The 25224-nt window shown below is 38.1% G+C and overlaps 2 protein-coding genes across 3 annotated transcripts in view; one reads left to right on the top strand and one right to left on the bottom strand.

The window, feature by feature from the left end:
* Positions 1 to 13360, bottom strand: part of ranbp10 (RAN binding protein 10) — a 108324-nt gene extending 94964 nt beyond the window's left edge. The window contains exon 1 of the mRNA XM_039763093.1: positions 13038 to 13360. Within this exon, the coding sequence (XP_039619027.1) occupies positions 13038 to 13236 (199 nt within the window). The 5' untranslated portion in view covers positions 13237 to 13360. The remainder of the gene's footprint in view (positions 1 to 13037) is intronic.
* Positions 13361 to 13544: 184 nt separating this feature from the next.
* tsnaxip1 (translin-associated factor X interacting protein 1) overlaps positions 13545 to 25224 on the top strand; it is a 48599-nt gene continuing 36919 nt past the window's right edge. Inside the window, exons 1-2 of one of the 2 annotated variants that reach the window (XM_039763092.1) lie at positions 13545 to 13626; positions 21888 to 21972. Coding sequence is in view for 1 of the 2 variants with exons in the window: in XM_039763090.1 (XP_039619024.1) it covers positions 14172 to 14221; positions 21888 to 21972 (135 nt within the window). In the remaining variant the exon portion in view is untranslated. Of the gene's footprint in view, positions 13627 to 14103; positions 14222 to 21887; positions 21973 to 25224 lie in introns of those variants that run through there. The other variant, XM_039763090.1, reaches the window with a different exon arrangement.

Here is a 25224-nt window from a genome sequence, read left to right as displayed (position 1 = left end):
CCAGTGTCCTCTTGGATCTTTGAAAGGAAGGGATTGTAAAAGGATTTTATATATTGTAGAGATGGAGTCTAACTCCTTGAAATTGAGCAATAATTTTTCCAGCGTGGATGAGGGTGCAAGATGAGGAAAATCTGGAAGGTTCTGTTTAACAAAGTTCCTGATTTGAAGATAGTGAAAGAAATTTGTAGCTGGAATGTTAAATTTGGAATGTAATTGTTCATAGGATGCAAAGGCGTTGTCTATATAAAGATCTCTAAGCAAGTTAATTCCAAATTTTTCCAGATATTAAAACTGCATATGTTTGTGAGGGTTGAAAGAGGTGGTTCTTTTGCAGGGTGCCACAGAAAGAAGCTTCTCCGTCTTAAAATGCTTTCTACATTGGTTCCAGATTCTAAGTGAGTGGAGCACAATTGGGTTATTAGTGTATTGCCGATAGCGTGTGTTTATTGGAGCACAAAGCAAGGAATACAAAGAAGTACTGCAGGATTTTACTTCTATTGCGGTCCATGCCTGTGTATGTTCTTCTATTTGTGTCCAGGTTCTTATCGACTGTATATTTGCCGCCCAGTAATAAAACTGGAAGTTAGGTAGAGCCATGCCGCCTTCTGCCTTTTGTCTTTGTAGGGTCGCTCTTTTGATGCGTGGATGTTTAGAATTCCAAATAAATGAGGTTATTGTTGAATCTAATTGCTTAAAGAACGATTTATTAATGTATATTGGTATGTTTTGAAATAAAAAGGAGCTTAGGAAGAATATTCATCTTAACAGTGTTAATTCTTCCAGCTAGTGTGAGATGAAGGGTTGACCATCTATGCAAGTCTTGTTTAATTTTTTCCATGCAGGCACGAAATTTTGTTGATAAAGAGCTTTATGTTTACTTGTGATGTTTACCCCGAGGTATTTAAACTGTTCTGCAATGATAAAAGGAAGGGTGTCTAATCTAATATTATATGCTTGCGAATTCACGGAAAGAGTACACTTTTATTCAGATTAATTCTGAGACCAGAGAGCTTTTGAAATTCTGTGAGTGCTGCTAAGACTGCAGGCACAGAATTTTCTGGATCCGATATATACAGTACCATGTCATCTGCATATAATGAGATTTTCTGTTCCAGTCCTTCTCTGCTAATCCCCTTTATCTGATCAGTATTTCGACAATGTATTGCCAGTGGTTCAATGGCAATTGCAAACAACAGTGGTGACAAAGGGCATCCTTGTCTTGTGCCACGTTCTAGTTTAAAGTAGTCTGAGCAAATGTTATTGATGCAAACTGAAGCTTCTGGGTTAGTATACAGTAATTTAATCCATGCACAAATGTTGGGCCAAACCCAAACTTCTCCAAAATAGTAAAAGGTATTTCCATTCAATCATGTCGAATGCTTTTCTGCATCCAATGATAATAATATTTCTGGGGTGTTTGATTTAGTTGGTGAGTATATTACATTAAACAGGCGTCAAGATTTGAAGATAAGTGTCGGCCCCTAATAAATCCAGTTTGGTCTTGTGATATTACTGAGGGAGCACTTTCTCCATCCTTCTAGCTATGATTTTAGAGAGTATTTTAACGTCGTTATTCAGAAGTGAAATTGGTCTGTATGATGCACATTGTAATAAGTCCTTATTTTGTTTTGGAAGACAGTGATTAGTGCTTGGCGAAAGGTTTGTGGAAGAGATTGGTTATCTCTGGCTTCTGTAAATGTTGCTAATAGGAGGGAGCTAGCTGAGCGGAGAATTTTTTGTAAAACTCTGCAGGGTAGCCGTCAGGGCCTGCTGCTTTTCCACCTTGGGGTGACTTTATAGCATCCAGTAATTCTGATAATGACAGAGGTTTATCGAGCTCCTCCACACTAATAGCGTCAATTTGTGGTATCTGTAATTTATCCAGAAATGCATTAGATTGTATATTGTCTTCTTTAAACTCAGTAGTATATAGGGATTTATAGTAGTCTCTAAAAGTGTACATTATATTTTTGTGTTCGATGATTTTATCTCCGTTAGTGTTAGTAATTACGAGATTGCGTTGTACATCTTGCTTGTGAATTTGTTGCTAAAAGCTTATTAGCTTTCTCTCCATGTTCATAATAATGATGTCTGGATTTGTAAATTAGTTGTTCGGTTTCTTTAGTTGTCAAGAGGTTTAATTCTGAATGTAGAGCCTGCCTCCTCTTATGTAGAGTCTCGCTTGGTAGTCTGGCATGTTCTTCATCTATTTTAGTAATTTAGCTTTTTATCTCTGCTACTTTCTTAGCGGATTTATTTCTGTGGGAAAGATATGAGATAATCTGTCCTCTTAAGAAGGCCTTAAGAGTTTCCCAGAGTATTCCTGCAGAGATCTCAGGGGATGTATTTGTCTCTAGAAAGAATTCAATTTGTTTGGATATAAATTCAGTACAATTCTCGTCAGCTAATAGAAGCGGATTGAGGCGCCATCTCGGGGTGAGTGTATGGGGCTTAGTAATTTCAGCTCCAAGATCATCGGCATGGTCTGAAATAACAATAGCATCGTATTTACAAGATTTAATCTTAGGCAAGAAGTTATTATCTATAAAGAAGTAATCAATCCTTGAGTAGCAATGATGTACTGGTGAGTAGAAAGAATATGTTCTTGAATTTGGGTTTAAAACCTCCAGGGATCTGATAAGTTGTGATCAGTTATAAACTTTGTAATTATCTTTGCGGTGTTAGTTGCGTTCCCCTGTGGAGGAAGTCTTATCTAAAAGTGGATTTAGAACACAATTAAAGTCCCCAGCCATTATAAGTTTATGAGTGTTCAGATTGGGAATGGATGCAAATAAATTTTGTATAAATTCCTTATCATCAACATTAGGTGCATAAACATTTATCAAAATCATTTTACAGTTAGATAAGTCTCCCATGACCATCACATATCTCCCTTCAGGATCCAATACTACATCTGATGCTACAAATGGTACTGTTCTATGTATGAGAATTCCCACCCCTCTAGTTTTCTTTGTAAAACTAGAATGGAACATTTGGCCAGTCCAGTCTTTTTGCAGCGGAAACTTATCCTTTCTTAGTAAGTGGGGTTTCCTGTAAAAATACTATTTTAGCATTTAGACCTGTTAGGTGAGAAAGTACTTTCTTTCTCTTTAATTCGTGATTCAGGCCTTTAACATTCCAGCTTACGAAGTTAACTGTCCCATCATGGAGACACTGATTCTGAGTTTTTGGTGTCATATTATAGTCTTAACTGGAAGTGAAATAGTTTAGGTCTTAATTTCCTATTCCCCCAAGAGTTGTTGCCATGCAGCTTATTATTATTGATAGTTATAATTATAAAGATTGAGATGATAGATTAGATATAGATCAATCCTGCTCTCTTTCTCTTCCCCCCTTAACCCCCCACCCTCCCTTGCTTGTTTTTTAATCTCTGTCATCATGTTTGTTCATTTATTTCAACATCTTAAAAATGTCAACACTTTACTCTGTACGTGTATGTCACAAAAATTATGCCATTGCTCTATGAAATTGTGTTAATTCAAACTCCCAGTGTAAAGCACCAGTGAAGATATATAATTTTTTAATTTATAGAAATTTAAAAAACATCATTTTTTGTAAAAATGCATATACTCTATATCATGCTTGTGAAGAAATAACTATAGCATGAAAAATATCAAACTTATCCTTATAACTTCCTTTGCTGAACCCATATCATGGCTCAACAATGCAACACTGGCATGAACAATGGCAATGATCGTAATAGACATGTTACTCAATTACATACATTTACTGAGCATAAGTAAAAAGTGATTGTTAAAAAGCAGAAATCAGCAGATATGAGGATATCAAGCTTATTAAAACTTGATTTGTGTCTACAAATAAAATTAAGTGTTGTACAATTACTTATATAGACAATTAATGTAAATTAGGATTGTCAACACATATTGTAAAGGTAAGGTTCCCATGTAATAATTAGAAGTATGACTTTAAAATCTTTATTTTGTGGCAGTACAATAGTACAGTAGTTAGCACTGCCTCCATACAGCTCCAGGGGTACTACCCGAGCAGAGTCAATTGCATGCCATGTAGCTGTAATAGGTACTGGCTCCCTGAACTGTATTAGCTGTTTAAAAATGGATGGAAAAATAAAAAGGTTTTTGATGATGCCATGTAATATTACACTTTCAAGGGAACTGGTAATTACAAGAGGGAATGTCCAAGTTCAATTTCAAATTAAAAAGACACACAAGACACAAGCCTTTACTTGAAGGCAGTAAATTGCTCCACTAATCTTTCAAGCAGAGAATCATTACATAAATGGTTCACAATAAATGATGCTTTACATCAAGCGGAATGGTTACTGGTCTACTGACAATAGAGCATTATGCCAAAAAGAGAGATGAAGGTAAGCATTTACCCATGCATTGTGGAAAAGGAGACACAAAGACAAGTTACAGGCACAGCCAGAACCAATTTTCTCTTTAATTCCAATTATTTCTTATAAACAGAAAACTTCTGTAGACACACACGGATCATGCTCACCCAGAAGGATGGGTGATAATAGCGGCCATACATCAGTGACAGAGGCATAAGTGATAGCATTGGGCACCAAAGGCACAGGGAGTGAACTGGGCAAAGGTGCCTCCTATGTCCATGTTTGCCATCACAGAGCAGCTTGCTGTACCCATTACCACTTTTATGTCACTGTTGATGACAAAGATCGGAGCCGCTCAACATATTCAACGTACCAGAGAAGGAGCACAATTTGAAGCATGCCAATTCTTTAACTTGTTTTCCTTTGCAATACTGAAAATGTACCTGAGCAAAATTTGGAACTAAAAGATGACTAAATGATTCACTATAAAATGATGAACTATAAGCTCTTACTTTAATATTTATTAAATATCTGAAAATATGTAGGCAGTTTCTTTTAAAATAATAATGGCACAAACACATTAGTCAAAGTTATGATGGGGATATTTGTATAGAAAAAAATTACATTTAAAATAAAATATAAAGAAAATAATATATAAATTATTAATCTCTGCAGAGGCACACATACAAAATATTTTTTTTGGTGAAGATTGGTATTTTCCTTAGCCATTTCCTGTCCCTTTTAGATGAGCTCACATGAGACAAGTCATAGTTTCACTTGTTTCACCAACTTGAGCCAGGTCATTGCTCAGAGGTAGCACTGCATCACCATCTTTCAAAATGTGCAAGCAGCTGACACAAATCAATTTGCTTTGTTAATTTCAGACTACATTAACAAAGAAGTCTTTAAAATGATGGGTTATGCCATAACTGTCAGGTCCTGTTGATACTGCATAACTTTTTAAACACTCAGAACATTACACTACAAATTAATATCCAGTATTTCTTCACTTTTACTTAGCCAAACAGTCAAACTTTACAATTCATTGCTAACTATAATAATGATGATAAACAAATTTGTTTAGCTTTCAATTACATTTACTTGTAAGTAGTATAATGGATTGTGCAATAAGTTTGAAGAATGGCTCTTTATTGGGTCAAAATGCTCTTCCTGTATTCCTGGCTAAACAGTAAGGGGCATCATATGTGCAGGTACACAAGTACCACAGTATTCTGTTTGTGCAACTCAGGTGGAAAACGATGAAGACAAAATGATTAAGGACTCTGAAAGCAGCATGGCAGTGAGCCACACAAGTGAATCAGGAACAGCAATCTGCTACAATATTCATGCACAGCAGTGTCAAGCTTGCAGTTCCATGGAAAAGTGAGGGCAACCCTGGCTAAATTACATATTTTGTTGACGTTTGAAATAAAAAAAAGTAAATACAGCTTTGACAGCAAACAAACTAAAACAGTGCAATTTTTATTAAAATGTTAATATAAAGTTATGATGTATTTGAAGAACTTAAAAAAATGTACAAAATAAGAGTAAGTGTACCATTTGCAAACTTTGTCACATTTTTAGTTGTAAGATCTGAGAGAGCTCGTCATGTTGTTAGCCGAGTCTGACTTGGCGCTTTAGGTGTTAGTCAAGAATTGCCACTAGGAACTGTCAATTGATTACAATTCCAGTGTCTAATAAATTATTTGACTCTTCAAACAATTTGAAACACTCAATAACAATTGGTTTTTCTAAACAAATGATGGAGGATATGAAAAGTAAATTAACTGATGCCTACAAAGCAGAGGAAGTTAAAAGATTCTCACTGTCTGAAACGTCATTAAGAAATGGCAGTTAAAGGGAATCATGGAGGTCACAGCAAAATCAGGAAGACCATGAAAATTGGCAGACAGAACAGCTTGTATAATGTGTGGGAAAGCAAAGCAAAAGCCTCATATGACTGTAAATCCAATGTCACATTATGTCACTTCTAGTTGATGGGAATGACAGACTTGCTGACTGCTCTTGCTGATCTTATTGCCGGACTATGTCGATTTACATGACTGATAATAAAGTTGACGTGCCCAGTGATTAAGTGTGTGACTACCTTCCAGCACAGTAGTGCTCACGTGCTGCATGCCAGATTCTGTGCTGTATGAAGGGTTAACAGGTATAGTGATTTGAGCCACAGTAGTTACCCTTTTTTTCATTCTGTCATGGTATGCAAAACACAAGAAATCAGACAGACGTGCTTCTCTCTGTGTGTTCCAAAATACCTACATTCCTCATTCCTTGTTGCTGCTGCATTATATGCATTGTACTTCTGGACGAGCATTCGTTGGATGTCAGCTGTCATGCACACTGCTACTGTCGAATTAGCCAAAAAAATTAGATTTGTGCATTTGCACGCTTTATTATTACCGTAATAGCCGCAGCAGCCAAAGCAAATACAAACACTAACAACAAAAAAAAAAAATCCTAGTGGTAGTGTGGCAACTGTTTTAGAAATATAGTAGCCATCAAATTTCTTAACAATAGTGCCCTGTAAAAAAGAAGCATCTGCACCACCGTCTTGTTTTCAGTCTAATACTGCTAGCTAGGTAAGCAAGTCTTAAACAACTCAGATTGTTCAGAACAAATGCATATCCCTTACCCCTGTCATTCAGCTCTTTCTACAAAAATGTCCTCTTGCCAGGCCTCCATTGCTCGTCTACAGCTGGTGCCAAATGCTGCTGCTCGATTTTTAACTGGCACAAGAAAGCATAAGCATGTTACCCCGATTTTGGCTTCCCTTCACTGGCTTCCAATTCGTTTTCGAATCCATTTTAAGATCCTTGTATTTGTTTTTAAATCTTTGAATGGTTGTGCCCCACTTTATTTGTCAGAACTGCTGCACCCTTACGTGCCGTCTCACTCTCTCAGGTCAGCAGACACGATGCAAACTCCAAGGGGATCGAGCTTTTTCAGTTGCAGCCTCAAAACTCTGGAACCATTTGCCGTTGCACGTTAGGCAGGCTCATTCGCTAGCTTTCTTTAAATCCTATTTAAAAACACATGTTTACTCTCTGGCTTTCAATCCAGTATGATATGTTGGCCATCTGTATACTTTTTATTAAGAATCTCTTCAGTTCTTATGTGTTTCTGTTTCATTTACCCTTTGGTTTTGTGTGTCTGATATGTTGGGTTTTCTTTTTTATTGTACAGCACTTTGGTCAGCCTTGATGTTGTTTTTTAAGTGCTTTATAAATAAATAAATACCCTCAGAAATACTGCTTTCACATGGACCCCAGCCCTGCTTATCATTCATGAAGACATGTCATAATACAGGGTAGGCCATTTATATGGATACACCTTAATAAAATGAGAATGGTTGGTGATATTAACTTCCTGTTTGTGGCACATTAGTATATGTGAGGGGGGAAACTTTTCAAGATGGGTGGTAACCATGGTGGCCATTTGGAAGTCGGCCACTTTGGATCCAACTTTTTGTTTCGGGAACCAAAATAAAGTTTAGAAAAACCGCTCCGAGTACACTTGTAGATCAAAGTGTGGCACAGTGGAATAGAAGAAAAAAACTATGTTGAGTTGAGGTCTGGCTGTAAGTTTTACTAATGAAGATAACAAGCTAACCATTCAAAATTAAGCAATGGCTCACTGAGGAAGTGCAAAAATAAACCAGTAAAACACTGCAGCTTGCATAGCGCGTCTGGAATACTTCAATGCAAAATCAGCTCAGATAAAACAAACAACCATTCTTTTACAATTAAATTTCAGCTCTTATCTTCCATTAAGACCTTTTCCTAAATAAATGCGAATTATAGTTGAATAGAGACATTCGATCTGACAGCTCTAATGCACAAAGATCCCACCCCTATTACTTAAGACAAAAGCAAACTGATTTGATGTTGTCAGAGCAAGTCACGGGGCATGTAACATTAGGTGACTTGTCTTCACAAGAGCATGCTGCTGATTGCCTCCGACGCACAAAGATTATGTAAATGAAGGTTTCGACTGAAACAGTCCAGTAGCCACTGAGAAAGGAGTGGTGGTGCACTGCTCTACTATACAGTGTTAGTTTTTAGCTACCAGTTATAGTTGTATTTATTATTTTCTTCTTCAAATACCACAAAATATGTAATAAGACTAGAAGGTTTCCAAGCTTTGGCCTGGAACTGTATATCAAGTAGGAGCAACTATCTAAAGCAATTCCAACTCAAGACCGTCAAAAGCTGATACAACTTGTACAAAGTAACAAATAGACTAAAGTCTATCAGTTAATCCTAATAGTGATGCAGAAAAACTAGAAATTCAGGAGCAAAGAAAATTTCCTCCATTAAATAATTAATAGTTCATACTATTAATACTATTCATACTATACTATACTGTCGTACGAATACAAGGAGAAACAGCAGTGTTTTGCTACTATGCGTTATGTATGGCACAGACCAAAGGATTATGTTTTAGACCAAATTTCTTTCCCATTCATCAACCCATACTATGAACCTGCTTTTTTAAACTGATGCTACAATCTTTCCAAGGACTAAAAGATGCCAAGTAGCCACCCATCATACACAAGACATCAGTCAATCACCTGGTCTATCACACTATTTTAATGTAGACTGAATCTCACTATAGGTCATCAACTTTAAAAAAATCAAGTTTTTCTTACAATAAAAGTCATCTCCTCACTCACATATTGCATAACAAATTGAAAAAAATAAAACATGAGAAAACTGTGATTTTGACAGTTCCATTACACCACAAAAAGGACTTAATACTGTCAGGGACAATTGTACAAAAAGGATTGAAACACTGAAACGTAGCTGTGGTTGTGGTTTATGACTATAAAATTATCTGTCATTTTCGTCTACATGTAACTTGTTTTTGTTTAAGCATTTGAGTCTGTGTCACTAAAGAGTCGTTTAATACAGAATGACCTAGTAATTACATTTCCTCATTATGTCTGTGGCAATCATGTGAATAATCTTGCTTCAGCCTGAACCACTTTAGAAAATATATTTAGCATATGTTTTCTTATTTAAAACGTATAAATGCAGAGTGGACAGAAAATAAGACATTTCTGCTACAAAATAAAAATTTCCTCCAGCTCTTAAATAAATAAAAAAGGAATATTGCCCACTTCAACCAAGGCAAACTACATTGTATATTAAACAACAGTCCAAGCAAGGAAAATACGGAATTAATTTTAATCACATTTATAACTGCGACAAATACACAACACACTGGAAACTTGAGACTGTAATGCTAAGCAGTCAGATGTTCTAAAGACAGATAATTAATTACTGCACTACTACCAAAGCACTGGATGGTTTATTCTTGCCAGTCTTGATATATGTGTGCTACTGTTTTCGTGCCTTGATCTTACATTGTATACACTTGGTATTCTATTGACTGTAAGGAACAGGGGGTTTGACAGCTCCACGTATACTGTATTATCACTGCATAATTTGTATCTTTATTCGATTATATTAATTTTGCTAAGAAATAATGTCATATATAAAAACATCTAAACTGGATCTGCTCAAATGAGTGCAGGTGTTTGCATGAGCAAACTATTGGATTCTTCTGCAGGGACAGACTTTGGGTCCCACCTTACTGGATAATTGGACAGAGTAGGTTCACACAAAAGAGCACGGTGGTCCTTCTAGTGCTTATCTCTATTCCATGTTACTTGGTACAGTTTACAACAACAATTTCTAGCTTTTAAAGTGTAGGACAACAAATTTTGTTCCCATTTTAAAATTTTGTATTTTTTTTTCTTACTTAGAATAGGAGAAATCTATTATTGTTCTTGCACGTACAAAATATGTTTAAACTTTATCAGCAATGCATTACCAAAAAAATGGAATACGTTTGTTAAAATGACACTGCACCATAAAATTCTTGAAATCTTTTCTTGGACACTACAGCTGTCTACTCGCAAGAAAGAAGCTTTTTCATTATCCTTGCACGTCTGGAAATCCTTTTTTGACATACGTTTGATACTTTAGCTTTCTAGCATAAGAAACAAGGGATCTTCTACACAAACTTTAAGAACTGGTCCTCTGCTGTGTCTCACATCAGAAATTAGATGAACTTACAGTGTTTGCTAGTTTGGTAGTTTGTGGGGAATGGGAAGTAGGGTGGGCATTTCTTTGTTTTTGTTTCTCCTGTTTCCTTTCTTCACTTTTCTTCCACGGTAGTGTTTCTTAAATTTTACTTTTTTGTATTTTAAAAAAGTTGTTTATATGATATTGTTTGCCAGAAACATTATTTTCTTTCATCACTCAGATTAAAAATTCATCACAAAAAAAAAAACCAAAAACACATGTCCTGAAGTCCTGAACAGGGTCGCAATAGAGTGCTGGAGCCTATCCCAGGTAGCACAGGGCGCAAGACAGGAACAAGCCCTGGATAGGGCCCCAGTCCATCACAGGGGACACACACACACACTCCAACCAAATACTGGGACCAAAGTAGTATTGCCAATCCACCTAACATGCATGTCTTTAGATATCCTCAAATGCACTGAATCCAGTTTCGACCCTTGGTAGGCCCAAGTCTATAGCAGCAACACTGGGCATAAGTAAGGAACTAGCCCTGGCAAATCCATCACAGGGAGACATTCTGTAAGTAACATTATATTGATTTAACAAAACAAAACAAAAAAAAGCAATTTGAAAACACTTGGAGAGCAGTGTGGTGCAGCAGATGCTATGCAGCCCAACAAGCTTGTTAATCTTAGACCTTCCAAAAACACTAAAATGTCAAGATCTGAAAGTTCCTAAAGTAGCACTACTATACTACTTAGTAATTAATTCCATTTATCTTTGAAAAACCTTCATCTGTATTTAAAGTATATGGCAAAAAAAACTTGGAAAAAGCTGAGTAATAGTCATTTATAGGAGAGATCTAACAACTATTAAAAATGGGAGAGAACAAGATAAGCCTATGCAGACAGGAGGAAAGTCAAATATATCTGCACCTTGAAATACCTAGAGCCAAACATGTGGGAGGGCCTAAGCAAGCTAAAGGCAGACAATTGAGAGGTATTAGATGGACTACAAAGTAAAAGATTACTGGATTGACAACAGTTATGTTTAGTCAAAAAGAAAAAAAAAAGAATTAAAAAAGACCAAGTCAGGTAAATTATGAGATAAAAGAAGAGCAGGCTAAGCCAGATGGATGAGTGTATAGATTATGAGAGAAACACATAGAACAGCATGGGCAACCCACAACAAAAACCCTAAAGAGAGAAAAATCCTGAGCAAGAACACGTTCAGCAGCCATAGTTTGGTCATCAAAAGTAAACACCCTGGAAAGACCTGGACAACCAGTGAACAAAGGCAATTTGTTGAACTAAATTGGGAAAGGTAGAGACTGAGTTTCATCTACTTTCCTTCAGCCCAGTAAAGTGGAAATCTGTGAAAAATAACTGCTCAGATTTTCAAATGACTTTCAAAATTTCTCCATGTATAGTCGAACAGAGAGCAAATTCACTCAGGTTACTTAAAGAACAGGAGAGGAATGTGTGTGTGTGTGGATGTCCGAGACTAACAGAAGATGAGTTAGACATTTGAAAGTGAGGAATCATCCTGGGGGACAACATGGTTAATGAGGCACAGTTTGTGACTAGTCCTCAATAAATACTTATCTAGAAACATTACACAACCAAACTCTTCAGTCTGACAAGAAAAAATGAATAAAAAGAAATTGATGTTTTTTTTTTCAAATAACGACTCATTAAACTGTGTAAACATTAAACACGTGTATTTATTCCAAACTGCCTTCCTTACTACAAATACAAAATAACTAGAGAGGTGTTTGGATGACGTTATTCCTACAACTGATAGATTGCATAAAAGGTGCACCCCCAACCCCCAATCCGCTTTTGTGTTTCTGACAGGTGGCGCTAAAGCAATCGACCGTCAGCTTAAGGACTAAGAGAAAGCAGGCAATACTAGGGCCAACGTCTCAGCACCAGAGTGCTGCATTGAGGCACTCGGAATAACGCTGGAGCACAGACGTACCTACCCGCAATGCCAAAAAACAGATCATTAAGTATTCCTGTCCAGCCTGCAAAGGCAGCTTCCTCCATAAACAGACAACCCCCGCCCCCGCAGGCACCAGGGTGTCAGCACAGGGGAAGCTCATCTCCTGAACTAAAAGTGACATTCTAAGTGACACCCATAAAAGCACGCGTGCGGATCTTCTGCTATCGCTCACGAGCAGCCAGTCATCCTGTCACGTTTACTGGGACAGTAAAGCGTGGCTTGCTTTAGGCTTTTGAAGGTGGGGGTGGGAGTGAAACTCGTCAATTTTGTTTGTACGGTCACGTATCTTTTTCAATCCCAAATAAGAATACTTTACAGCAAACGATTTTGAAAATATTTTGAGAAAGACTGGCACATGGATGTTTCCAGATAATTTACGAGTTACATTCAAACTAGCGGGTCAACACCGAGATTATGTCCATTTTTCAATAACATTTGGGGCTATCACGAAGTCAATTTTCTAAAATGATACAAAACTGAAAAGCCATGTACAGGCAGAACAATAACAAAAAGGTAGATTAACTAAAATGTGACAGGTAGCAGACAGACAGATCACCTCAAAATACCCGACACGGCTCGATGAGACTGGGGGACATGTCCTGGACCTGGATTATTTTTTAATATGTTGCTTTATGTTTCAGTAATACCTTTGTAGTGCACTCGAAGATTGTTCTGTGACAGTCCGATGTAGCTGTATTTATCCTTGGGGCTCCAGGACCGGGGCAAGGGGGTCTCTTCCTCGTTCACGGCCGGGTACAGCCGCTTCAATCGCTCGTTGAGCTCTCTCTCTTGGTCATTGAAAACGGGGTCCCCCGCATGTAGACTCCCCGTTCCCAGCTCCGCCATTTTGGGGGTCTCTTATGCTGGTTATGTTTTTCGCTGTACCGTATTGTGTCACTCCGTAGGAAGAGAGAAATAGATACACAGCAAGCAGTGAGGTATCCCCGAATAACCAACTCTCAAAGCAGGACGAGCCCCGTTGGCAATGGGGAAATGTAGTTTAGCACGGAGCTTAGACGACCTTCTCACTAAAGACCCAGCAGAAGCAGAAAGACTGTAAATCCCACAATGCTTTGCTAGAGTCCCGTGTACAGCTTGACACGCGAGAACAAGGTAAATGAGGCAGGGGGAGGAGGATTTGTAGTTTGTCCAGGATTAAAGCTCAACTCCTACCGTTTGTCGTCGGCACAAATACCGAAATTAGCCTACAAATCGCGCCACCTCTTGTAGAGAAGGGTAAGTACTGAAGAATACTGAGAGTGTTGCCTGCACTCCTTGTTCTGAAGTGTCATGAAAAGAATGATAAAATTATATCAGCTGAGAAGTGTCGGAGGACGTTGCCGACGTTTCACCATGTTTATTTTTGTAGTTGTAAAAGCAGTCGGAACACCGGTTTAAGCCCATTCCTACTGAAATAAGTTAAAACCTCTCGTCTACGGAGGTGAACCAAGATACAGAGTCGATAGAACTGATTATACCCCCATGTGTTTTCAACTCCAACAAACTTTATAGTTGTTTTGTGTATTTATGTTAAAGTACATATTTATGTAAAATGTTACCTAGCAAAACCCCTCTTACTCAGAAAATTAAGATTACAACTACACAATGTGGGTACTAAATAGGTATCGAGTACAAGTATGCTGAGGAAATCAGGGCAATGCGAAGTTGCCCTAGTGGGTCCTTGGTCTCCAAGGCAACCGTTTGTGTACATGGTTTACGTTTACTTGCCATCGAGCCCGGTATGCGTGACTTGCTTTTACAGAATTCCAGCTCTCAACGGGATGGCTCTGCATAAGGAATCCAAGTTACCTCCGCTGTCAGTCTTGGAAAGGCAAGCGCAGATTTCTTATTTTTATTTTCTGGAAATAGTTTAGAGGCTTTCATTATGAAACGTGGCCTTATTAGACCTTCGTGCAAGATAATTTAAATTGAAGCAATCAACCTACTCTCGTTAAATTTAATGTTATAGTATTATAGATACGCATTTAAACTAGGCATCCGAATCGGAAGGTATAGATCAAACATCCAAATGGTGTTATGTGCCAGTGGTACTTTTCTATTTGCTGGTTTTCTGTTTTGCAGCTGATCTGTTTCTTAAATACACAGGTATACAGACAAGTTTATGTGTTTGATTTTTCATGATCAAAGTATCAATCTGTTGTACATATAAACAAACATACACTGAGTGCTTTTGTGCACTGTAGTCATTTATCACAAAATATTTTAGCATACTTCTGAAACAAGCACATTGCTTTTGTTTGTAACTAACATACACAATTGTGTGTATACTTTGTATACTAAATACCTGTAGAAACAAAGGCAAAACAATTCTCCACAAGTTTGTTCTTCAGTGTGAAGTGATTTAGCTATGAAAAATGACATTGCATCACTGGCTCAGGGCCATCTTAACAGCATCATAGATCCCTGGGTAAAGTAGTGTGCTGGGCCCCTGTTTTGATACATAAGAAAACTTAAGGAAACATACATAGGAATCAGAAACAATGTGGGCCCCTATGCTCCTGGGTTCCCCAGCCAGCGCCCATTGTGTCCATATGCTAAGATTGCCCTGATTACTGCATCAGTATCACTGACAAGTCATACTTTTTATACTTTGTGAAATATCTCTAATGATCTTTTGTAATTCTGCACATCTTTAGTAAAGCTAATTTCTTGACGTTCTGCGGGTCACCCCTATCACACTTCCTATTTTCTTCCTTGTTGGTGTCTTTGGGCTTAATGTCATACTGTTCCTAAATTGAGGTCTTCTGCTATTAAGATTTCAGATTAACCGGCTTTCTCAGCAAGCAACTTTCAGGTGAAGTCTTAGTGTTGTACAGTTAGCAACACAAGAATGAAAGATCAGTCCAAAATAAAATCGTTTACTATTTTATTGTCTGTCTAAAGTTAAGCCAAGTACTCATTGGAATATAGTCATTTTTTATAATCCATTTATTATGTAAATCAAAGTATTCCAAAACAAGGTTGCAGGGAGCAAGCAATGCTGCTGTCCTCCATAACCCTTAATTGGACAAAACAGATGGAGGAAATGCAGATGTAAATGGAAGGATCATTTAACACTTTATTGAAATCCATCAAAAGAGTTCCCTAAGATGTCTTTATTTTTTACTGCATTTTGAAGAATACACCAAAACTATGCAGACTCTGGCAAATATTTAGTTCCAAATAATATGTAATAGTATTTCAGTGTTGGTGAACTGCATTTTGTGAAAATGTAAAGAACATATAACAGAATACAATGTGACAGGGGAAGGGCACATGAAGTTAGTGTACTGGACTACATGCTTTGTGCGAGCTTCAGTTAAACTGAAAACATGCATTTATTTTTTGTATTTATTCGTTCATATACTTAAGTATTTATTATGTTTAACACTACAGCATCCTTAAGAGGATATTCATACTTTTTTGTGATAACTCTAGTCACAAGTTCCACTTCATGCCTCCTTCAATTTACTTTCATGATGCATTGAATTGGCAGCGTTCTGGTCTGAAGTAAAGTTGGCCATCATGGACTTCATGAGTATACGACATAACAAACCAAGAAAGTATGCATTACAAAAGTGCAAAGGTCGTCATGAGTCATGGGATATTGGTGAAGGGGTTGCCATACATCTTCCATAAGTGAAGCCCATTCAGATGAATTAAAAGTCTCCCTACAAGCCACTGTGAAGTGACAGAATAGGACAGATCTGGGAAATCAAGGGTCCTGGAATTTAGTACTAGTGAGTCACAATCCTTTACTTTTTTCTCTTACACGTCTTTCCACATATTTTGTTAAAACTGATACTTCATGATGAACACGTAGGTGTAATTTTGATCAAGGTAGGTGATGAACTCTTAGTTCCTTTGATATTTCACTTTTAATTTTCAGCTGGCCTAGAAAACAAGAAGCAATTATAAACAGTGAATGCAGCAATTTAAGAGTAAAATAGGCAGTTAAGGACTGGGAATCTTTAACAAGAACAATGAAGGAGAAAAATGTTGCTTAAGCAATCATTGAACCAGCATCAATACTTAGCTAATAAGTATGAAACTGGGTTGGCTCTCCAAGACCTACCCTGATGACCCTAGTATAAATGAAGCACATTAAGATAATGCTCATTATACACCTAGAAATCCAAATAGGAGAACACTGAACCATCTGGTTCTTTAGGAAGAAAGGCACAACATTGGTAGTTTTCAGCATTTGTCATTTGCCATTTGACTACTAAGGATTCAGGGCTGTAGTGGATTGTGAAGCGAACAGACAGCATCTCTGTATGTGGCCCCAGTATGTGACCCCATTGAAAATTCTGGGTATTGTTCTGTATGCATTTTTGTGATATAGGGGGAAATTTCTCAATATCTGGAGAAAGATTAATACAGACATGGGGAGAATGTGCAAATACCACATACTCAGTGTCAAGCTTTCAACCTTGTCTTTTGGAGCTTTATTTTTGTTCTTTAGAAGGTCTTTCTAAAGGTGAAAATGGTCTCCCATGAATTGTCTCAGTATTAATGCTTCTGTCAACTCAAGGTGACATATCTTTAAATGTTTGTGTAGAATTTAAGGCATATAATCTATTTCTGATGTTTGCTTTACTTTGAAGCACCTAAAATGTTTTTGTATTTCTTAATGATGCCTTTTTATTCACCTTTGTGTTTGCCACATTTTACATGGTTGCTAGGGAGTGATGTCCAAGATCATGCTGTGCCCGCAGTTGTGGGTCAGCAGGTATAAAGGTCAGCCTTGGACACCTTTGAACTGTTCAAGTTTGCAGATAATCAGATTCCAAAGTGCCTTATGATTACAGCAAGGTTATGTTTCTTTGACTAAGAGTTTAGGGTTTCATTTGGCTTTGAAGCTAGATCAATTGATTCTTCTGTTCTGACCTCAGCTGCATATTTTGACCTCTCTAATGTCCCAGTCCCTTTTACTCCACAGGTGTTTTGTGCTGTTTACTCCTTCAAGATGAAAATGCCAGGTTGGGTATTTCATTTAGAGAACCACATTAGTGTATACACTTTTTAGTTTGACAGAAAATAATTAAAGAAATTATTGGATGGCCGATGGGTGATACAGCAGGAATCACTGTGGTTCTGACTGTTCTGACCTACAGAGGACTGAGGCTATTGTCTCCATCTTGCTTCTGTTGTTGTTTTGGCTCTGACCATTCGAATCAATCTAAAATTATTTAAAGCTAATTGGAAAGTGGATTGAATACAAATGGATGCTAGTTCTTCAGAAGCACCACGCACTAGGCAGAAATAAACTAAATGTTGGTCCTGTTTTGTTGTTACTGTATGTTTGCCACAGTGGACCCCACCTTGCCAATTTTCTTGTACTTAAAATGTTTTGCTGAAATGGAAACACTTCAAAAAGACCATGATAACATCATCTTGGCTTCAGCCAAGTCCTCATATGGAAATTAAGTCGGCACTTCATGTAGTTCTGCCCTGTTCTGTGTTCCTAAGCATCACAACCTGTGTTTTGTTTGCAGTTTTTCTAAATGGTTCCTAAGTCACTAAAATATTTGAAACATTATTTTTGTGGTTTCAGAGGCCATGGAATCCAGTGTTTAAGTTTGTTTTCAGTTTCACCTTGTTTTCAACAATGTTGAATATGAGATCCACACCACTTTTTGGTTTTCCTTATGGGCACCACCATTTCAAGATCCTTCTGTTTATGGTTGTAAAACCATTGCTAAGTAAGGTCAACCATTAATTTGCAACACTTGGCATCGCCATGTTGTAGGTATAAAGGTCAATGTCATACACCTTCTAGTTGTCCATGTTTGTGGATGCAACTTGTAATACTTGTGTGATTTTCTTTGAGATTAATAACTGAAATATGGTTACAGATGTTTCTGTATTTTAACTATGTCTTTGGGTTTACGTCTTGGCTCTGCTCACTAAGTATTCAGCTAAGTATTTGATTTTCTTGCTACGCTCCTTAACTCAGTTTGGTTTCTCTGAGACTGTCTCCTGTATTCTTGATTTTCCAGTTTTGTTCTTGGTTTATTTATGTTACCAACTCACCTTTCCTGATCCTATTCTCATTTCACACTGCGGCCATTTAGTGCAGTCAGTACACTAAATGCCCACTCTAGTATTCTTGCTTTAACACACATTTGTTATGAAGAGTGGAGTAAGAGTTGTTCTAATTGTAAGGCAAAGTGCACACTCTTACTGATAATATTCAATGTTACGTAGAAATTTCAATCCATGGTGAAACCTATGTATAGATGAATATTAGCTGTTAGAAACTGGACTCCTATGCAGCATAAAACAGTGCCAAGTCATTTAATTTCCTCCATATCTACTATAAGTGAGTTGATGACAAGTATTAGGATTTTTTGCACTGTCTATAGGTGTATACTGTAGATGCGTTGTCCTACATTTAATTCAATGTTTGAGATAATCATTGGTCTTCTTTTATACTATTTATGTCAATGTATGTTCAATGTGCTGTATTGGTGTGTATATTGTGGAGGCTGGCCCGGACACAGACAGGTAGACATGTTCATGTCACCCACAAACACATTTTTTTACACTGTTTACACAGTTCAAGGTGCACCACAAACCGCCGAAGTCCTGGCCACACAATGCCTTTCTTCAGACCGCCTCCTTCTCTCTTCTCCAGCTCAGTCCACTCCACTCCCGACTCTTGCCCTGAATAAAGGGAGGCGGCCCCTTTTATCATCACCCAGATGTGCTCCAGGTGGGTTCCGGCAATCTTCCACGGACACACCCCCGTGTGACGGAAGTGCCGGCTGCATCCTCGGAAGCACTCCAGGTGTCCCTGCTCCTCTTCCCCCCAGCACTTCCGGGTGTGGCAGAAGTGCTGAGGTACAGGGCTCCAAAGGCATCCCCTGGCGGCGACCATGGGCCCCTACAGGGTGGAGCTTCAAAGCTTTGTACCCGTGGCCCCCTAAGAAACCAGGGTGGTCACCCCCAGATGGTCCCTGGTCCTCCTGGGCGTCCTGGCTGGGTCGCCACCCCAGCCACTTCTGACAATATATAAAAATGAATCACTGCAACAGTCTCATAAGTGGTGCATTGCAAACACTGTATTATCACCACATGTGATAAATGGCATGACTAGATGAAGGAATAATTGGGAAATGCACCAGGAAAGAAGGGAAAAGGGCTTAGCAATCAGAACGTCAAGAAAAACAAGCAAGGAGTCATATACAGAAGGCAGTTAGTACACAAAACAAAAGCTCAAAGGAAGAATCAAAGTACAGAAATATTCTTCAGAAAATTCATAAACACTAACTAAATCTTTTTCCCTTGCCTATTAATTTAGCGTGAAGTGAGATCTCTTTGTTTTTATTTCACAAATTTGAATACTGAATGCTGTGCATTATTCTCCTAAATCAAAATGCTGCAAAAGTAGTCTAACACAACACACCAAATACTGTTTCACAGCCACATCATAAGTTTTTTCAAACATCAATGTTATCCCCTTCAAAGTAGTTCCCTTGGGTAGCTACACACCGATGGAGACGTTGTTCCCACTGTTGGTAGCAGCACTGGAAGTCTTCAACCGGTATGGTCTTCAGCATGTCCGTTACACTCTTTTGGATGTTTTTTTGTTTAGGAAAAAGGAAAAAGTCACACGGACTGAGGTCAGGTGAATAAGAGGGCTGGGGAACCACAGGAATGCCTTTTGAGGTCAAAAATTATGTTATGGAGAGGGCAGTGTGACATGGGGCATTGTCATGATGGAGCATCCATTTGTCTGCAATGTCTGGTCTCATGCGAATGACCCTTTTTCTGAGCCTTTCAAGGACGTCTTTATAAAAAACTTGGTTGACAGTTTGTCCTGGAGGAACAAATTCTTTGTGGACAATTCCCCTTTTGTCAAAAAAACAAATCAGCGTTGATTTGATCTTCGATTTGCTCATTCAAGCTTTCTTTGGTCGAGGAGAATTTGCAGGGTGCCACTCCTGACTTTGCCTCTTGGTCTCAGGATCGTATTCAAAAATCCATGATTCATCACCTGTGATCACACGACTAAAGAAATCTTGCTCATTAGTGATTCTGAAAAGAAGATCAAGACACTTGTTTTTTCGAATGTCCTTCTGCTCAATTGTGAGGTTTTTCAGCACCATTTTGGCACAGACCTTTCGCATGTGCAAATGTTCAGTCAAAATTTGATGAACGGTAAATCTGTTCAAATTTAATTGTTCACTCAACATTCTTAATATTAAACGACGGTCTGATCTCACAAGAGTGTTCACACGTTCGATGTTTTCATTGGTTTTCGAAGTTGAAGTCCTCCCTGAACGGTGTTCATCTTCAACGTGTTTTCTGCCTTCCAAAAATGATTTGTGCCAGCGAAAAACTTGAGCTCGGGATAAAGAATGTTCCCCATAGGCCTGTTTTAACTTTTCAAACGTCACACTTGCCGATTCTCTAAGCTTAATACAAAATTTAATGGCTCAACGTTGCTCCAAATTCCGCTGTTCCATTTTGCGTGACGCACAACCAAAAACACAACTTTGCTAATAGCAGTCACAAAAATCACGTAGATAACGGAAGGAGTTGAAACTCGCACTGAGCTATGGGAGGGTACTGATACACGTGCTCTATCAAGGACTACAGCGCAGCGTTGCCAGATCGCTTGCAGTGTTGCCAGTCTCATTACTTTTCTGCCACACCTCGGTATCTATCAAGCAAGGTTAATAGCATGAGTATATTTTATGATAGACCTACTTCACTTTAGCAGTTTCTTAAACTTCAACTGCTTTCTTGTTATTGCAAGAGAAAGGAAAAAAGATTGTGATGCCTTAATATGTCTTGTTTTGTTTTAAAAGTAAGGCGTATATTGTTGAGTGGCACAGTGTTTACCACGGCTGCCTCATTGCTTCTGACACCTGGGTACTGTTCCCTACAGGCCTCTTGTTTGTATGGAATGTTTGTGTTTTACTGATGTCCATTTCATTTTTGGTGGGCATCGAACCCTAATGTTTACACTGCTGCCTCACAGCCCCAGTGTTTCATCATATACTGTATATAGTTTTATGTATTTTCTTCTTTTGTATATAGTACTGTACATCTCCAAGTACTCAAAAAGATATGTGTTAGATTATTAGTGGGTCGCCTGACAATTTGTTGCCAAGTCTTGTTGACTCAGGAAGAGAAGGCAACTCTATGGACCTCTATAATGGAGAAAAAAGGCGTTAAAAAACTATACAGATCAGTGGATGGCTTTTACAAAAGTCACATTAGCGGTGGTGCATATATATATACCAGTGCAGGGCATCCTAATGGCAAGCTAAAGGGTACCGCAAATGTTTCAGAAATCATCAATGTTATTTTGTACAAGCTTTAAAACCACATGTCCCAGAATAATTTCAAGCTCTCTTTTTCATCAGTTTACAAATATGTATTTTTAATTTATTATATAGCCATAAAATAATCATGCACATTCTGATAATACAAGTCAAAGTCTCCTTAACATACATTTTCTTTCTGCTGCTGTTATTTTACAGAGGATCTTCAAATTCTGGGAGTAGCCTAAATGCTCAGCAGCAGACCAATGACCCGAAACACCATGTACTGCTAAGAGGTGGCCGTGTAAGTTTTGTAAGAAATAATAATGTCAACTACTGTATATGTAATAATGATACTGCAGAAAATATTTGTAGTTTAAAGCCTGTTTAATTTGTGGAAGGAAAAGTAATATTATGTACTGTAAATTTGGGTAAGCTTTATGCAGTCAATTTCTTTCAATTTCTTTATAAAACTGAGAAAAACATAGGAACATTGAAAGCCTAGTTATCTGAAAGTACAAGAGTATTATTATGGTGCTGCGCCACTTAGTACATTCTTTATGACCTTGTTAAGCTGTGATAAAAATAGTCTAATTGTAGATTAAATGACTTTGTCTTTTGAACTGAATTACATTAATGGGCTTTGCAAGTGCTCTGATACAGTTTTTTTTCCTTGTTAATAATACTTCATCACTCATACACAAAAATCACCTTTTATCTCTGCTTTTTCTCTCCCTATTTTTAATTTTAGATATGACTCAAAATTTTGTCACCATCATAAGTTTTGTAAATTAATTTACACCTAAATTGTTGCCTTTTTTGAAGTGCTTTGTGCTGTTAAAATGAGTACATTTTACCCTTGTACTATAATTATATCTACTGAAAATTACCTTATTAGACAAATGGGTATGGGGGGCATTTTACCCCAAAGCAATCAGCATTTCACAGCAATCACTGCCCCTTCCTATCGCTGGAACCACCACTGATTGAACTGAACAACTGCGTCAACCTCACATAGCCACACACTTATACATGACCCACGTGGAACTCATGATGATTACACTGACTGTTACCTTCTCTGTAACTTCATTTTTTTGTGAATTCTTTTATTATTTATCTGTTTATGCTTACATGTTTACCTTTACTCTGAATATTTGGAAATGTTAATAGTGACTGTGCTTCTCATAGTTTAATGTTTACTTAGTTTATCGTCTACTCTTATATACTTTTGTCTACGGCATCTATAGGCTTGCTTCAAACGATATTTCATTGTATTGTACAGTGACAATAAAGGTATCTTGCACCTTACATTTATCTAATTGTCATCTCTGTTCACTGGTCAGTCATTTGACCTGCTAGCATGCGCACCCATAATTATGTAAAATATTAAACAGGCTAGCTCATATCATTGATGCCCCAATTCAGTTGTTGGGCTGGCATGTCTTTCATGTGGAATTGTTATACAGTATTCCCCAGTGTCTGTCCAGTGTTCATATAAGGTTCCTTGTATGAAACTGCTTTCCTCCCACAGTCTATAAATTGTGATGTGATTATCTGTAGGCCATCTATTTGTGGCCTAGGAAGGCCTGGAAAGAACCCTGACATTTCATTTTTACCTTTACTGCCCCCATGATCTTGCCAGGAAAAAAAAATGAAAATTGATGAATAGGTCTAAGAGAGTGAAAGAGCTCACTGCATAATATGACACCCTCATAGCTTCAGATCAATGTCAGAAGCCTGCCATCTCATTTGCGCAGTGAGAGTTCCCTGTAGCTCAGCTGGGTAAGAATACTTTCTGTCTCAGAGGCCCCAAGTTCACGGCCAGCCTGTGACGATATGAAATGAAGAGCGATGGGGCCCTGGGCAGATTTTCTCTAGTGACATTTATCAGAGGGTGAGTGGACCAAAAGCGGGATGCTAAGTACATTTGAGGCCCTACAGGGAAAAACATCAGTGAACAGAACAATTCCTGGTTTCTGGCCTGAATTCTGTGTGGCACTGGCTGCAACTGAGTTGAGTTTAATCCTGTTAAGGAAAGTGCAAAACTCCTGCACAGGTGAGAATCCACTTTCTGGAGCTGTAACCTAATGTTAATTCTAATGTAAAACCACCAGTCTACACATTTTGTGAACCCACATCCTTCAACAGAGACGTACAAGGAGCCAGTCTCAATACAGGAACCAAGCCTGATTGTGTCAACAGCCGTCCACAAGACTCATTCATGCATACAGTTCTTTCTTTCTTATTAGGACAATATAGAGTTACCTGTCATACAAATCCCCATGGATTTCAGAATTGGGATGGCATTGGCCTACCCAGAAAGAACTGATTTTGAACATGAACTTTGCATACACAAAGCTGCAAGTGGCAGAATCATTAACCACAACCATCTAGTAATGCAAATTTGTATTGCAAGACAATTTGGAGAAATAAGCAAAGGGCTGTACCATATATGAGCTTGAACTATGTACATTACAAGTTCTGAGTGCAGATGTTTAGAATTTGCTTTGGAAAGCTTTCTTTAAGTCAATCAAAGTCAATGCTCTTCAACATTCTTAATTTTAATTGCACAGCACCCTTTTTTAAAAGCATGCCTAGCATACAATACATTAAGATCTGCTTTTGTCAGTCAGATGACATCTATTTATAGTATTTCATGCATAGGAGACCATTAGGGTTGTCTAAGACCACAAAACCCAGATAAAAATGCACAGACTCGCATGTCCCGGGTTAAATGAGCAATACCTTACTCAATCTCTTCCACTATATACAATAGTCCTTTTTCTTTTTACCCTCTTCTACTCCTTCCGAGGCAAGGATTGTCCTTTTCCTCGCCTGACTCCAGGTTCCCTGAGTGAAGCAGTGGGACTTCCTTTATGTGCCATAACATTGCATGCAGGAAGCACTTCAGGTCCATGAAGAACCCTCATGAAACCAAGAATCCTCTTCCTATCAACTCCCTCTGCTGGCTTCCACAAAAAAACAGCAGGGCCCCCCCATTAGGACTATAACTCCCATGCAGTCCTGTGTGTGTGTGTGAACCCGGAAGATTCACCATAGGGATTCTGCCACCCATCATGTTGGAGGTGCACATTGCCCCATAAGGCAGTCTTCTTCTGTCTATCCTTTATAATATCCTGACCAGAAAATGATATTCCACCATCCCAACTGGGATGCCCTCTTATTCATGGGAACCATAAATTATGAGGGTCTCCCAGCTGAATAGTGAATCATTCCATCCTGGAAGGGATGCCAGTCAATCCATGTCCCAATGACACGTCACCAAAAAGTGCATTATTTGGCAGATTTATGAATTTGTTTCCACTCCTTATTGCTGGAATATTTGTATATATTAATGTTTCAAAAGAGAATCAGCTGGTTTTGTCTCTGTTTGACTAGTACAGTAGAGGGTCAGGAGCTCAGATTTACTCAATATTAGTGAAATTCACAAAGTTCCTGTGCCATCAGCCTGGGTAATTTGATGAATATTCCATCAAAAAATGATATATTTTTTTATTTGTTATTTACCTCATGTACTTTGTTGTGGTGACCAAGA

This window comes from Polypterus senegalus, chromosome 9 (genome assembly GCF_016835505.1).
Source record: "Polypterus senegalus isolate Bchr_013 chromosome 9, ASM1683550v1, whole genome shotgun sequence".
Taxonomy (NCBI): domain Eukaryota; kingdom Metazoa; phylum Chordata; class Cladistia; order Polypteriformes; family Polypteridae; genus Polypterus; species Polypterus senegalus.
This window is presented reverse-complemented; position numbering and strand designations above follow the sequence as displayed.